Source organism: Euleptes europaea, chromosome 7 (genome assembly GCF_029931775.1).
Source record: "Euleptes europaea isolate rEulEur1 chromosome 7, rEulEur1.hap1, whole genome shotgun sequence".
Taxonomy (NCBI): domain Eukaryota; kingdom Metazoa; phylum Chordata; class Lepidosauria; order Squamata; family Sphaerodactylidae; genus Euleptes; species Euleptes europaea.
Window position 1 is genome coordinate 92,468,410 of NC_079318.1, and position 16,148 is coordinate 92,484,557.

At 51.8% G+C, this 16,148-nt stretch overlaps 1 protein-coding gene and 1 non-coding gene across 2 annotated transcripts in view; one reads left to right on the forward strand and one right to left on the reverse strand.

Annotated features, from left to right (window-relative positions):
- SHC1 (SHC adaptor protein 1) overlaps positions 1 to 16,148 on the forward strand; it is a 32,340-nt gene that overhangs the window by 770 nt on the left and 15,422 nt on the right. The window contains exons 2-3 of the mRNA XM_056852343.1: positions 11,154 to 11,224; positions 14,686 to 14,749. Of these exons, the coding sequence (XP_056708321.1) occupies positions 11,154 to 11,224; positions 14,686 to 14,749 (135 nt within the window). The remainder of the gene's footprint in view (positions 1 to 11,153; positions 11,225 to 14,685; positions 14,750 to 16,148) is intronic.
- Positions 4,625 to 4,699, reverse strand: TRNAS-GGA (transfer RNA serine (anticodon GGA)). The gene has a single exon. It is a non-coding gene; the product is annotated as a tRNA-Ser (tRNA).

Consider the following 16,148-nt stretch of genomic DNA (forward strand, 5'->3'; position numbering starts at 1 on the left):
TTTGCACAGTGGCCAACCAGGTGCCTCTAGGAAGCCCACAAGCAAGACGACTGCAGCAGCACCATCCTGCCTGTGTTCCACAGCACCTAATATAATAGGCCTGCTCCTGTGATCCTGGAGAGAATAGGGATGCATCATGACTGGTATCCATTTTGACCAGTAGCCATGGATATCCCTCTCCTCCATGAATATGTCCACTCCCCTCTTCATGCCTTCCAAGAGGGTGGGCAGGCTACAGTTTATCCATTTTCCCTATCCCCCAAAAAGTCTCGGTGCTGTCGGTTCCTCCTCCGTACAGGCCTGGGGGTGGGGGAGCAAGTGGTATGATGTTGGAGAGGCCTGAATCGGCACCAGGATTTCCTCTTCCCAGCCCTGGAAGCGTAGGAGGGCAGTCGCTTTGTTTGCAGACGGAGCCTGCTTGGTAGCCCGGCCCAGAGGGGCTCTGTTGCGTGCCTGCACTGCTGCAGCACAGATCGCCGCCATGGGGGAATGTTTAGAACTCCTCTGGACCAGGGTGGGTCATTAGGGAGTTCAGATTTCCAGGTACCAACTTAAAGAGGGTTTTGAGAAGGGTGCATACCTAGGAAAGCGTCCCAGCCCAGGACTATGGCAAGCTTACTACAGGAGTGATCCAGGGACCAAAGAGGGCAGAATAGCCCCTCTAGGCTCTTCCTTCAATCCACTGGCCTGTTTCTTTCGGATGCAGACACCCGCAATGAGGCAAAACCCAAGCAGGCCTACAGCCCCTGGTTGGCTGCTGTGTGAACAGACTGCTGGACTCAATGGGCCTTGGTCTGATCCAGCAGACTTTTCTGATATTCCTATGTTCTTATGCCCTGACTTAGCAAGTTCTGAAAAGTACGTTTTCTTTGGCCGCTTCAGTGGTGAGCGAGCCCCCAAGAGGCAGCCTTCTTGGCGTTCGGAGTCCACTTTCCCCACAATGTACAGGGCTGGATTTCACCACTTCACTGGAGAGCCGGCGTGGCACAGTAGATAGGGCATTGGGCTAGAATCATGGGAGACCCAAGTTCAAATCCCAACTTCTACCACAGAAGCTCGCTGGGTGACCTTAAGCCCATTGCAAACTCTCAACCAGACCTACCTCACAGGGTCATTGTGGGAGAATGGAGGAGAGAAGAATGATGTAAGCCGCTTTGAGTCCTGACTGGGCAGAAAAGGGGTATAAATAAACAAACACAGATATATTGGGGAAGGGCTGGGGCTCAGTGGTAGAGCATCTGCTTGGCATGCAGAAGGTCCCAAGTTCAATCCCAAGAATCTCCAGTTAAAGGGACCAGGCAAGTAGGTGATGTGAATACCCCTCTGCCTGAGACCCCAGAGAGCCGCTGCCAGTCTGAGTAGACAGTAGTGACTTTGATGGACCAAGGGTCTGATTCAGTATAAGGCAGCTTCATGTGTTCGTGTGTTCAGTACAACCCTGTGCACCCTTTAAGCTCAGCCGTCTTGAGCAAATGCCTGTTCTCCAGGCCCTGGATTTAGCGATTCTTCCTTCTGTGATTTCCCCTCTTTGATATCTCCCTCCCCAAGTACAGATTTTCCTGCCCTACTTGGACATCTGAATCAAACGCCTGGGGCCTTGTTTTAAGCCAGCCCTGAGCCTCAGGACAGACTTACACTGCTGGAGTTCACTCAGTGGAATTTAGGGTGTTGTGCTAAATGTAACCGGCCTCTGAGAATGTGTGGTGAGTCCTTTCCCTTGCCGCTCACCAACCACAGCCTGGTCCAGGGGAATGAATTTTGCGTGATTTCACAAGAAGGTGCCTTATACTGAATCAGACCTTGGTTCATCAAGTAGTAGTATTGTCTACTCAGACTGGCAGCAGCTCTCCAGGGTCTCAGGCGGAGGTCTTTCACATCACCTACCTGCCTAGCCCTCTTTAACTGGTGAGGCCGGGGATTGAACCTGGGACCTGTTGCATGCCAAGCAGAGGCTCTGCCACTGAGCCTCCTCAAAGAGAACACTTGTGAAGCTGCCTTAGAAGAAGAAGAAGAGTTGGTTTTGATATGCTGACTTTCTTTACCACTTAAGGGAGACTCAAACTGGCTTACAATCACCTTTCCCTTCCCCTCCTTACAACAGACACCCTATGAGGTAGGTGGGGCTGAGAGAGCTCTAAGAGAACTGTGATTAGCCCAAGGTCACCCAGCTGGCTTCGTGTGGAGGAGTGGGGAAACAAATCCAGTTCACCAGAGTAGCCTCCGCCGCTCGTGTGTAGGAGTGGGGAATCAAACCCGGTTCTCCAGATTAGAGTCCATTGCTCCAAACCACCGCTCTTAACTACTACACCACGCTGGCTCTCTTATACTGAAACAGACCCTTGGACCATCAAGGTCAGTATTGTCTACTCAGGCTGGTAGCAGCTCTTCAGGGTCTCGGGGCAGGAGTCTTTCTCTCCACCTCCTTACATGATTGTTTAAATGGAGATGCCGGGGATTGAACCAGGGACCTTCTTCATGCAAAGCAGAGATTCCTCCACTGAGCCCCTACTTAGACAGGTGGCAACTCGCTAGGGTCTCAGGCCTTTCCCATCACCTACCGCCTGGTCCTTTTATGCTGGGGATTGATACTACTGTACTGCATGGTGTCGTGGTTAAGAGCGGTGGTTTGGAGCGGTAGACTCTGATCTGGAGAACCGGGTTTGATTCCCCCACTCCTCCACATGAGCTGCAGAGGCTCATCTGGTGAACTGGATTTGTTTCCCCACTTCTATCCATGAAGCCAGCTGGGTGACCTTGGGCTAGTCACAGCTATCTTCAAGCTCTCTGTCTGTTGTGGGAGGGGAAGGGAAGGTGATTGTAAGCCAGTTTGATTCTTCCCTAAGTGGCAGAGAAAGTCGGCATATTAAAACCAACTCCTTCTTCTTCTCCTTTTGACCCAAAGCTGATTTTGGGCAGCCGGCACCACAGACATGCCCGGACTCTGGTGGCAGGCATGCGCCGAGGTTTCTTACGGCCACAGGGTGGAACAATTCCCTCTTCCCGGTTGTCGTGGGGCTCAGTGGGGGGAAGGTGCCCAGCGCCCGCAGAATCGCGGGGCCGAGGCAGCCAGCGCCTGTCCCCAGTCATCCGTTCAGCCACATGATTGCTTTTGACAAGCATCCATCCCCCGAGGCATGGCACACTTCCAGCCAGCCCCCCCCCCACAGAACCTCTGATTACCGAGGCCCAAAGCGCGCTTTCGCCTGTGGAGATGTGAGATTGCAAGGAGTCGTCCCCCCCCCCCACACTTATCAGGTGCTCAACGAAGCGCATGAGTTTTGGCCCCGTTCTTGCTTCAGACACGCCAGAGGTATTTAGCTTGGGGAGGGAGTGTTTGTTGCTCAGATCCTGCCTTGGAGCTGAGGGTAGGAGTCCCCCCCCTCCCCTTAACACACATATGCAGTCTTTCTCATACACTCGGCTGCTGTGGCAGCTAACTTAATAGACAACGATTCTCGTGGCTGATTGGAAAGGTGGAGAAGCTGGCTTGGGGGCAGAGGGGCGTCTCGAGGCGGGCAGAGACCATGGAACACACGGAGCCACCTTATGCCGAACCAGACCCCTGGTCCATCGAAGTCAATGTGGTCTCCTCAAACGGGCAGGGGGTAGTGGTTAAGAGCAGTGGTTTGGAGTGGTGGACTCTGATCTGGAGAACCGGGTTTGATTCCCCACTCCTCCACATGAGCAGCGGGCGCTAATCTGGTGAACCGGGTTGGTTTCCCCACTCCTATCCACGAAGCCAGCTGGGTGACCTTGGGCTAGACACAGCTCTTTTAGAGCTCTCTCAGCCCCACCTGAAGAGGCTTCCACAGCTTCCTTAAGAGGCTTTAAAATTCCTGGAGGACTGGTGTGTGTGTGTGGGGGGGCGGGCAGGTCTGTCGGCAGCGATTAGCTTCTGAGAGCTAAGGGGAACCTCCGAATGCGGCTCAGGATGTCTGAGTACCAGCTGCTGCCGAGCCAACAGAGAAACAGAGAATCGTAGAGCTAGGACCTCGAGGGTCATCTAGTCCCAACCCCTGCACAACGCAGGAGATTCATAACTACCTCCCCCCCCCCCACTCCTCTAGTGACCCTTGCTTTATGCCCAGAGGAAGGCAAAACAACCTCCAGGATCCCTGGCTCACAGGGTGTCTGTTGTGGGGAGGGGAAAGGAAGGTGATTGTAAGCCGGTTTGATTCTTCCTTAAGTGGTAGAGAAAGTCAGCATATAAAAACTAACTCTTCTTCTTTCCCAAGGTTTCAGGAAGATGTCTTTCACATCACCTACTGTCTAGTCCAGGGGTGTCAAGCATAAGGCCTGCAGGCTGGATTTGGCCCCTTGAGAGCTCTTATCTGGCTCTCGAGCCAGCCACCACCACCCCACACACACTCTCGATCTGGGCTGGCGAGGCATGGCCCGGCCCCAACCAAGCAACATTTATGTCAAAACCAGCCCACAGAACAAATGGGTTTGACACCCCTGGTCTAGTCCTTCCAACAAGAGGTGCTGTGGATTGAACGTGGGACCTTTTGCGTGCCAAACAGATGCTCTGCCACTGAGCCACGGTCCCTCCCCTGACTAGTAGGAGCTCTCTGGGGCCTCGGGCAGAGGTCTTTCACATCACCTACTGCCTAGTCCTTTCAACTGGAGATGCCAGGGATTGAACCTGGGATCTTCTGCACTCCAAGCAGATGCTCTACCACTGAGCCACAGCCACTCCCTTTGGCTCTCCAGGGTCTCAGGCAGAGGTTTTTCACATCACCTACTTGCCTAGTCTCTTAAACTGGACTTGCCTAGTCCCTTAAACTCCCAGCGATTGAACCTGGGAGCTTCTGCGTGCCAAGCAGATGCTTTGCCACTGAACCATGGCCTCTCCTCTGACGGGTTCATCTTGGCCATCTTCTGGTCACTAGGGGTGTCGGGGTGGGGAGGTAGTTGTGAATTTCCTGCATTGTGCAGGGGGTTGGACTTGATGGCCCTGGTGGTCCCAACTCTATGAGTCTATGGTTGAAGCTCTCCAGGGTCTCAGGCAGAGGTCTTTTCCATCGCCTACTGTCTGGTACTTTGAATTGGAGGTGCCAGGGATTGAACCTGGAACCCCCTGCATGCCAAGTAGATGCTCTAAGCCACAGCCCCTATTCAGGCTGGCTGTAACTCTCCAGGGTCTCATTTGGAGTTCTTTCATATCACCTACTGCGTGATCCTTTTAACTGGAGATGCCTGGGATTTGAGCCTGGGACCTTACGCGTGCCAAGCAGATGCTCTACCACTGAGCCACGGCCCCTCCCCTTAGCAGGAAACCGTTTCGCCAGGGAGCCCAGTGACTTTTGCCCACAGGGTCTCGGGTTTAAGCCGGGGCTTAGCTTCAGAACATATGGTGAAAACAGCTTCCTTAAGAGGCTTTAAAATTCCTGGAGGACTGGGGGGGGGGAGGTCTGTTGGCAGCGATTAGCTTCTGAGAGCCAAGGGGAACCTCCGAACGCAGCTCAGGATGTCTGAGTACCAGCTGCTGCCCAGCAAATAGAGAAAACATAGAATCGTAGGGCTGGAAGGAACCTCGAGGGTCATCTAGTCCCAACCCCTGCACAATGCAGGAGATTCACAACTACTTCCCCCCCTCCCCTAATGACCCTTGCTCTATGCCAGGGGTGGGGAACGTCAGGCCCGGGGGCCATTTAAGGCCCTTGAAGTCATTTGGTCTGGCCCTTTGTGGGTCCTGGCAGATTTCTAGCTCAGAAGGATCTAAGATTGGTGATCCGCACCCTATCACGGACAGGAACAGCCTCTATTCAAGGCAGTTGTGTGTTTGTTTTGTGGAGAAAAGGAACCTTTTCCCCCCCTTGCAGAAGAGTCATTAGCTATGGAGCTGCTAGGACCGCCCAAGAAACTCTGTTAACCCTTTCCCACCCAGGCCATTGTCGGCTAATTTTTAAGTTGATAATTTTGTATGGCCCTAGAATTATGTTATAAATATCCAAATGGCCCTTGGTGGAGGAAGGCAGAAAACCTCCAGGATCCCTGGCCAATCTGGTCTGGTGGAATATTCCTTCCTGACCCCAAAGTGACGGTCGGCATTTCCCAGGGCATGTAAGAAAGGGCCATGAGAGCCGAGCACTGACGCAATCCTTCCTGCCCTCCCTCTCATGTTCTGATGCTCATCCTGCGTCAGAACCTTGGTCCATCAGGGTCACGGTTTGACCGCCAGTGTGGCGTAGTAGTTAGGAGCAATGGACACTAATCTGGAGAACCGGGTCATTTTCCCCACCCCTACACATGAAGCCTGATGGGTGACCTTGGGCTAGTCACACTTCTCTCTGAACTCTCTCAGCCTCACCTACCTCACAGGGTGTCTGTTGCGGGGAGGGGAAGGGAAGGAGATTGTAAGCCATCTTGATTCTTCCTTAAAAGAGAGAGAAAGTTGGCATATAAATACCAACTCTTCTTCTGTTGTCTGTTTAGACCGGCAGCGGCTCTCCAGGGTCTCAAGGAGAGGTCTTTCACATCACCTATTACCTGGTCCTTTCACCTGGAGATACTGGGGATTGAACCTGGGACCTTCTGCTGGCAAAGCAGAGGCTCTTCCACTGAGCCACTGACCGGCAGCAGCTCTCCAGGGTCCCAGGCAGGGGTCTTTCACATCACCTGCTCCCAGATCTTCTAACTGGAGGTGCCCGGTATTGAACCTGGGATCTTCTGCGCACCAAGCAGAGGCTCTGCCTCCGAGCCACGTCCTCTGTTCTGTTGCTTGCAACCCTCCAAGGAAGCCAGCGGAGGAGGGCCAGGCCCCCAGAGTCGAACCTTCAGCCTTGCATCACTTGTCGGTGTTGCGCCAGCAGGAAACAGGAAGGCGACCCATTTCCAGCCACACAACCCTTTCCTTTTCCTCCCTCCCTCCCTCCCTCCTGCCCTTTCGTATCTCCATAGAAATCGTTTTGCCCACACCTAGGAAAGCTCCTCCTTTCCAGCCACCAGCTAGGGTCTCCAAGATCAGCTCTTGGAAACCTATCACATGAACGCATGAGGCTGCCTTATACTGAATCAGACCCTATACTGAATCCAACAAAGTCAGTATTGTCGAAGGCTTTCACGGTCAGAGTTCATTGGTTCTTGTAGGTTATCCGGGCTGTGTAACCGTGGTCTTGGAATTTTCTTTCCTGACGTTTCGCCAGCAGCTGTGGCAGGCATCTTCAGAGTAGTAACACTGAAGGACAGTGTCTCTCCACTACTCTCCACTACTCTGAAGATGCCTGCCACAGCTGCTGGCGAAACGTCAGGAAAGAAAATTCCAAGACCACCGTTACACAGCCCGGATAACCTACAAGAACCAAAGTCAGTATTGTCTACTCAGACCGGCAGCAGCTCTCCAGGGTCTCAGGCAGAGGTCTTTCACATCCACCTACTTGCCGGTTCCCTTTAACTGGAGATGCCGGGGGTTGAAGCTGAGACCTTCTGCATGCCAAGCAGATGCTCTACCACTGAGCCAGGGCCCCTCCCCTATCTGACTGTATCTCTGTGTGTCTCTCCCTGTGTTCCAGTGGGCTTCTTCCCCCACCCACCCCAATCAACACTGGGACCCTTCTCCCCACGTAGCACTTTGAGGTCAGGAAGCAATTTTCTCCCTGGCCAGATTGACCAGGGATCCTAGAGGGGTCTTCTAGGCATGGAGCTGGGGTCACTGGGAATGTGTGGGGGGAGAAGAGGTCATTGTGAATTTCCTGCATTGTGCAGAGGGTTGTACTAGATGATGAAGAAGAGTTGGTTTTTATACACCGACTTTCTCTACCACTTAAGGGAGACTCAAACCTGCTTACAGTCGCCTTCCCCTCCCCACACCTTGTGAGGTAGGTGGGGCTGAGAGAGCGTGGGGCTGAGAGAGCTGTGACTAGCCCAAGGTCCCCCAGCTGGCTTCATGTGGAGGAGTGGGAAAACCAACCCAGTTCTCCAGATTAGTGTCCGCCGCTCCTGTGGAGGAGTGGGGAATCTGACCCGGCTCACCAGATTAGTGTCCACCGCTTAAACCATTGCTCTTAAGCACTACACCACGCTGGCCATGGAGGTTCCTTCCAACTCTGTTTCTGTGATTTCCCTGTATTTTGACTGGCATCGAGAAATCACCTAAAGCCAAAAATGCCCCTGTGGCATTTCTGGAAGGTTTGCGATACTGTGAATTCATCTCTTTAAAATCCTTCTTTGCTATGTGAGCAAATCCTGGTACGTGGGCTGGGCTTGCACATTCCATGGCAGGGCCATGCCCTGTGGCATGCAGAAGGTCTTGGGTTCAAATTCATCCCCAACATCTTCAGGAGACAGTACCCTGAGTTGGCGGGGCCAGAAAAGGACTGTCATTGAAGGGGCCGAGGGTGTTCAGCAGTTCCTTTTGTTCCTGTGGCTGGAGAGCCAGGGCAGTCTAGGAATGTTGGACCTGGATTCAAATCCCCCACTCAGCCATGAAGCTCCCTGTAGGTGTCTCGGGTTTAGGGTTGCCAACTACCAGGGACTAGCTGGAGATCTCCCGCTTTTATAACGGATCTCCAGCCAGTACAGATCAGTTCACCTGGAGAAAATGGCCAGCACATGAACACATGAAGCTGCCTTATACTGAATCAGACCCTTGGTCCATCAAAGAGGAGGGTGCCGAGTTGTTTTCTGTTGCCTCAGAAGGTCGGACCAGAACCAACGGGTTGAAATTAAATCAAAAGGGTTTCCGTCTAGACATTAGGAAGAATTTTCTAACAGAGCAGTTCCTCAGTGGAACAGGCTTCCTTTCGAGGTGGTAAGCTCTCCTTCTATGGAGGTTTTTAAGCAGAGGCTAGATGGCCATCTGTCAGCAATGCTGATTCTGTGAACTTAGGCAGAGCATGAGAGGGAGGGCATCTTGGCCATCTTCTGGGCATGGAGTAGGGATCACTCGGGGTGTGTGGGGGATGTAGTTGTGAATTTCCTGCCTTGTGCAGGGGGTTTGACTAGGTGACCCTGGTGATCCCTTCCAACTCTATGATTCTATTCTAAGTCAGTACTGTCTACTCAGACTGGCAGCAGCTCTCCAGGGTCTCAGGGCAGAGGTCTTTCACATCATCTACCTGCCTGGTCCCTTTAACTGGAGATGTCGGGGATTGAACCTGGGACCTTCTAGCATGCCGAGCAGATGCTCTTCCACTGAGCTTCAGCCCCTCCCCATGCTGCCCTGAGCCAACTGGGAAAGAGCAGGGAATAACACGGCAGCCAGGCGGGGGAAAGTGCTCGGCCGCATCCCTGTGACTCATCTGGGTACCTGGAAGGAGCTGGGCTGGCGTCTGGAGCCTCGGGCATGTCTTCCCACGGCTTGGCCAGCCTGGCAGGTGCCCAGCGGCACATCCTGCCTCAACCACGTACCCCCCCTTCTGCATCCATCTCATCCAGCACCTTTGGGGACTTGCTGACGCCGGCAGCTCCTCCCTTGATTGGAATGGGCCTAGAATGCTACACCACGATCTCTAGGATAATGGGGCAGTCCTTTTCTCGGGGAGGCACCTGAACTGGCCCCGTCTTCCGGATAACCCTGCCAAACTAGCATCGGCCTGTTTACAGCAGGCCAGGGATCTGGAAGGAGCAGATAGGAGCCAGCTGGCTTCTGGGGTTTTGAAAGATGCACATTGTTTCTCCCTGGTTGGGCACACCAACTCTGAAGAAGAAGAGTTGGTTTTTATATGCTGACTTTGTCTAGCGCTTAAGGAAGAATCAAACCAGCTTACAATCGCCTTCCCTTCCTCTCCCCGCAACAAACACCCTGTGAGGTAGGCGGGGCTGAGAGAGTGTGACTAGCCCAAGGTCACTCAGGCGGCTTCATGTGTAAGAGCGGGGAAACAAATCCAGTTCACCAGATTAGCCTCCGCTTCTCATGTGGAGGAGTGGGGAACCAAAACTGGTTCTCCAGATTAGAGTCCACCACTTCAAACCACCGCTCTTAAGAGGAGCTGGTTACGAGGAGGGAGGGGTCCATGTCTCAGTGGCGGAGCATCTGCTTGGCATGCAGAAGGCCCCAGCATTCCCAGTTGAAAGGACCAGGCAGTAGAGGCTGTGAAAGACCTCAGCCTGAGACCCTGGAGAACCAGAGCTAGTCTGAGTAGGGACTGTGGTCCAGTGGAAGAGTTTCTTCTTGGCGTGCAGAAGGTCCCAGGTTCGATCCCAAGCATCTCTGTTTAAAAGGACCAAGCAGTAGGTGATGTGAAAGACCTCTGCCTGAGACCCTGGAGAGCTGCTGCCAGCATGAGTAGACAATACTGACCTTGATGGACCGAGGGTCTGACTCAGTATGTGTGTTCTGAGATAAGCTCAGGCCAAGGTGGACCCCCGAAAAGCAAGCAGGTTTGTAAATACAAAGCAGATGCTTTTAACGATGCCCTCGGAGTGTGCCACTCTCTCTGTGTGTGTGTGTGGGGAGGGTGGTTTTGGGGAAACGAGGTTTGGAGGGGAGTGTTTAGAAACTACCCCATTCTGTCCTTGAATTTGTCCAGATCACACGAAGTGATGGTTTCACTTTGCTCTGCTCTGGTTAGACCTCACCTAGAGTACTGTGTTCAGTTTTGGGCACCGCAATTTAAGAAGGATGTAGACAAGCTAGAATGTGTCCAGAGAAGGGCAACAAAGATGGTGAGGGGTCTGGAGACCAAATCATAGAGGAAAGGTTGAAGGAGCTGGGTATGTTTATCCTGAAGAGGAGAAGACTGAGAGGGGATGTGATAACCATCTTCGAGTACTTGAAGGGCTGTCATAGAGAGGATGGCGCCGAGTTGTTTTCTGTTGCCCCAGAAGGTCGGACCAGAACCAATGGGTTGAACTTACATCTAGACAATGGGTTGAGTTTCTGTCTAGACATTAGGAAGAATTTTTTAACAGAGCGGTTCCTCAGTGGAATAGGCTTCCTCGGGAGGTGGTGAGCTCTCCTTCCCTGGAGGTTTTTAAGCAGAGGCTAGATGGCCATCTGTCAGCCATGCTGATTCTATGACTTTAGGCAGTTCGTGAGAGGGAGGGCATGTTGGCCATCTTCTGGGCATGGAGTAGGGGTCACTGGGGTGTGTGTGGGGGGAGGCAGTTGTGAATTTCCTGCCTTGTGCAGGGGGTTGGACTAGATGACCCTGGTGGTCCCTTCCAACGCTATGATTCTGTGAATTAACAAGCATTCTTCTGCTTCCTAGTACATGGGGTGCGTGGAAGTGTTGCAGTCGATGAGGGCACTCGACTTCAACACGAGGACTCAAGTCACAAGGTGAGCCATCTCTCTTTTTTTCTGGGGGAGGGGTCAGTCCCCCCCCATGTGGGCGAGTGAGAACTGGGAGAGATTCCGAGCAGAAAGCGCCCTTCGGTGCCGGGCCCTGCAGGGAGAGGGCCGGCCACATGGGCCGGCAGAAAAGGCCGGCCGAGGCAGCGCAAACCCTCTCCAGCCATTAGTGGCATGAGGAGGAGTGGGGCGGGGGCAAGAGGGGGGGGAGAGAAGAGGGTGTCTGCACGCTCATCCATTACCGGGCAGACGTGGGGTCTGGAAAGAGGCAGCCGGAGGGAGCCGCCGGCAGGAGATGGAAAAGCTTCGGCAGCCAAGCCCCGCACCCCTGTCAGTGGGGTTTATGTTTTAATCCGCCAAAGACAGGAAGCATTTATACAGCCTCATCAAATATTAACCAGCCTCCCTCGATGTTATATATTTATTTTTCCATCCTCTGGCTGCCAGGGGGAACCTGGAGGGTGGGGGGAGCGCTGCGCATGCCTTGCCGGCTGCCTTATGGTCCTGCACCTCGGGTTTAGCAAGAGAGGCGCTGCCTTATTGGGGTTCTTGTCACATGAACACATGAAGCTGCCTTATACCGAATCAGACCCTCAGTCCATCAAAGTCAGTATTGTCTACTCTGACAGGCAGCGGCTCTCCAGGGTCTCAGGCAGAAGTCTTTCCCATCACCTACCTGCCTAGTCCCTTTAACTGGAGACGCTGGGGATTTAACCTGGGACCTTCTGCATGCCAAGCAGATGCTCTTCCACTGAGCCACAGTCCCTGTCTGGAAAGCCAGCCCCTGCCACGGCATGCCCCCTCCCTGGCCGCATCTCTCTGCCTCACTCACAGCTGTCCTCTACCCCCAGTAATCCCTACCTTGTGATGTGAGAGCGAGTGGTTACAGCGCTCCCATGAGCTTAAGGTGTTTCTCCGGAGGCTCTCCGTCGCATCTCTGCATGAGTCTCCGGTCTAGCCCTGTCCCATTGTAATCAAGCTCTCCTGGAAGGGATGGGGTCACTGTGCTGTTCCCCTGCAGAGGGGTTTGTGTGTGTGTGTGTGGCCTGGATCATTAGTTATTAAAACATTTATACTTCGCCTTTTGTTGTAGTTCAAGGCGGCTTACGATCATTCAGTTGCTCCCAGTGCAGACGAGCGAAGGAGGGACCCACCGGTAAAGACGGCTACCCGTTGTACCTCTGCAGGAGTCACTGCTCTGGGTTGGCCTTCTGCTGAGGAGGCAGTCCCAGGACAGAGGTTGTTGCAGAAGCACAAAGGGTAATGCCATCCCATCAGTGAAGTTAATAGGTTGCTTAAATAGGGTACTGTAATGTGAGAATGGGGGTTACCGCACTTGTATTTCCACCGATGTATTAAGAGTTTGAAAACGTTATAAAAAATACTGTTCGCACTTCGTTTGGCCCCTTCAGCTGTGAAGACGTCTTCCAACCATTTATAAGCCGTGCTATCCAAAAACCCTTTTAAAGCAATGTTTTTTATAACATTTTCAAACTCTTAATACGTCGCTGGGAATACAAAGTGCGGTAACCCCCAATGCCGATGTGGTTCTGGCCAAACAGGCACTCTTCAGCATTCATTGTTTAGCTGTGACTTGCTCAATGAGGCTAGAGGCAGATGGATAAAGCCTTTTATTCAGGAATCTAAACTGGATAATCTGAGGGTTCTTTTAGAAGGTAAAAGGTAAAGGTCCCCCTGTGCAAGCACCGGGTCATTCCTGACCCACGGGGTGATGTCACATCCCGACGTTTACTAGGCAGACTTTGTTTACATGGTGGTTAGCCATTGCCTTCCCCAGTCGTCTTCCCTTTACCCCCAGCAAGCTGGGTACTCGTTTTAGAAGGGTTGGATTTTAATACTACGTTGGCAGTCACCAAATTGCTTTCCCAGTCAATTAAGATTAAAAAATACTAATTTCCTTATGGGTTATTTAGATAGTTCCTCCCCCCCTCTTTTGGTCTCAGTGTGACATTGTTCAGGGTGGAACTGGCCATATGAACAGTATCATTACAGTAAGCACAAAGGGTGAGCTTCTCTGGAGAGCGACGTTTCTTTCCTTGGCCTGCTCTGGTTTCGGGCTTGGGACTCAAACCCGTCCCCAATTCAGATTCAGAAAAAGAGTTCCTGAGCTATCAGAAGCTCGTGAAATTGCTGCCTTGCCTTTATAAATGTCCTGGGAATACAACGGGCATCCCTTTTCCCAGCGGAGGTGGTTGCTTCTCCCCACCCCCCACTCCGCTCCACGGGTTTTTGTGCACTAAGGTAAGAGCAGCGCTGCCAGATCAGATAAGAGGTCCTCTAGTCCAGCATCCTGTTTCTCACGGCGGAGGGCAAGATGTTTCCGGGAGACTCATAAGCGGAGCATGGAGGCAGCAGCCCTCCCCCCTGCTGTCGACCTCTGCTCTTGGTGTTCAAAGGTAGACTGCTTCTGAACATGAAGGTTGCTCTGAACTGTCGTGGAGGGGAGCCTCTTCCTCTGTGAATTTGTCCCCATGTCGAAAGCGCTCATACTGGTATAAAATAGAAAGTAGTACCTATAATGTATGTGTATATTATCATACATGGCAAGACTTTTATGCAATCTCTGGGTTTTTGATTTTTACTAGTTCATTGTACTATTGTACTAGTTCAATTTTTACTAGTTCATTTTACTAGTTTACATTGTTCTAGTTTACATTGTTCAAGAATACTGTTGATTGTCATAGTTTAACAATTTACAGTGTTCAACTTAGCTTGTAAATGTGCATACATAGTATTTTTAAGTCAATTATATAACTTGTTTTCTTGAAATTTCACTACAAGTTGAAATATTATCAGGTAGTTAATTCGTCAGGTAAAGTTCAGACGACTTTCAGAATAAAGTATTATATCACATAAATACAACAAGAAATATATTCTATAACTGTGTACTAGTAAAAATTGGATCTATATTAGAAACCCAGAGACTGCATAAATTTGTTGCTATCTATGATAATATACATGTACATTATAGGTACTGCTTTCTGTTTTATACTCTTAGTATACTTGGTACCTATGTCTGTGTAAAGTGCCATCAAGTCGCAGCCGACTTATGGCGACCCCTTTTGGGGGCTTTCATGGCAAGAGACTAACAGAGGTGGTTTGCCAGTGCCTTCTTCTGCACAGCAACCCTGGTATTCCTTGGTGGTCTCCCATCCAAATACTAACCAGGGCTGACCCTGCTTAGCTTCTGAGATCTGACGAGGTCAGGCTAGCCTGGGTCATCCAGGTCAGGGGACTTGGTACGTATTCTCCCCATTATTTATACTTGTGAAAAGGCTTCTACTAGCAGAGTGAAAAATGGCACGGGTCTCTTGCCACATGTACTGGGGGCAGATTGGGGTGGGTGAAGGTGGACGGAATTGGCCGGGGGGCTGAGTTTGGGATGCTTTCGGATGTGCGCAAGGTCCTCTTTTCTGCTCTCCCTGCAGGGAGGCCATCGGCTTGGTCTGCGAAGCGGTGCCCAGCGCCAAGGGAGCTGTCCGCAGGAGAAAGGTGAGATGCTTGGAGGGGGGGCAGTTATGGGGGCAGGAGGGGTGGGACTGTTCCACGCAAGGGGGGAGGGCCGTGCACTCTGCACAATAGCAACTCTGCACCCTGAACGACATCCCACAGCGGCTTTGGCTTCCAGCGCTTTCAGCAGACGCGAGCATCTATGTTTCCAGTTGTCTCTGCGCAGTCATGAGGACCGGAAGCTTGCTCCAGCTTGAAACCAGAGGTTCTCAGGAAGCTGGATCCCAGTTACGCCACCCGTATGCCAGTTGTACAACTTTGGCCAAGCCCACTTTGCCTTTTGGTGATTTATGTCTTTATAATAACGCTTTTCAAGGCACACGCAAATTCTCACAGCAGGCCACGCAAAATGGTAACACCGTTCAAATGTCATTTTAAGGTCCTGGCTGTTCAGTGGAACCAGATCCAGGCCCCGAGAGAGAGACTTAGCTGCTTCCTCCCCTCTCTAATAGTCCCAAAAATGGCAACTGGAAACTGGGGGGGGGGGCACTTGGCACGGTGGAATATTCTTTCTCACATTTTTAACCCCACTTGCCAGATTCCCAAAGAGCTCTGAGAGAACTGTGACTGGCCCAAGGTCACCCAGCAGGCTTTGTGTGGAGGAGTGGGGAATCAAACCTGGGTCTCCAGATTACAGTCCGCCGCTCTTTACCACTACACCACGCTGGCCTGTGGGGCGATGGGGGTGGGGTGAGCTGTGTTCGACTGTAGCATCCAGAAGCACCAAGAGTGTTGTGGCACCATGAAGACGACATGGTTGCTCACTCTCTCGGTGAACAAGAGCCAGCATCCATGGAGTCAACTCTGCCTTCCCCTTCCTCAAGCTTTTGAACGCGTGAACACATGAAGCTGCCTTATACTGAATCAGACCCTTGGTCCATCAAAGTCAGTATTGTCTACTAGACTGGCAGAGGCTCTCCAGGGTCTGAGGCAAGGGGTCTTTCACATCACCTACTCGCCTTGTCCCTTTAACTCAGTGGTTCCCAACCTTTTTTTGACCACTAGGACTTTTTTGTTCGGTGCAGGGACCCCAAGGTTCAAAATAAAAATTCCGAGAATTTGAAAATAAACTTTAATCATAACTGTTAGTTAAACATTAAACTTAGAATAATATTTGAATGTATATTTTTATAATAGAGAACTTTTAATTGAAAATATTAATTTATTATGGGTTTATAACTTTGTTTCGCGGACCTTAATTTAGTTCTCGTGGACCCCTGGGGGTCCACGGACCCCTGGTTGGGAACCAGTGCTTTAACTGGAGATGCCGGGATAGAACCTGGGACCTTCTGCATGCCAAGCAGAGGCTCTACCACTGAGCCAAGGCCCCTCCCCTAATTTTAATTAGAATAAATGTGTTGTTTCAAGGGCTACAAGAACC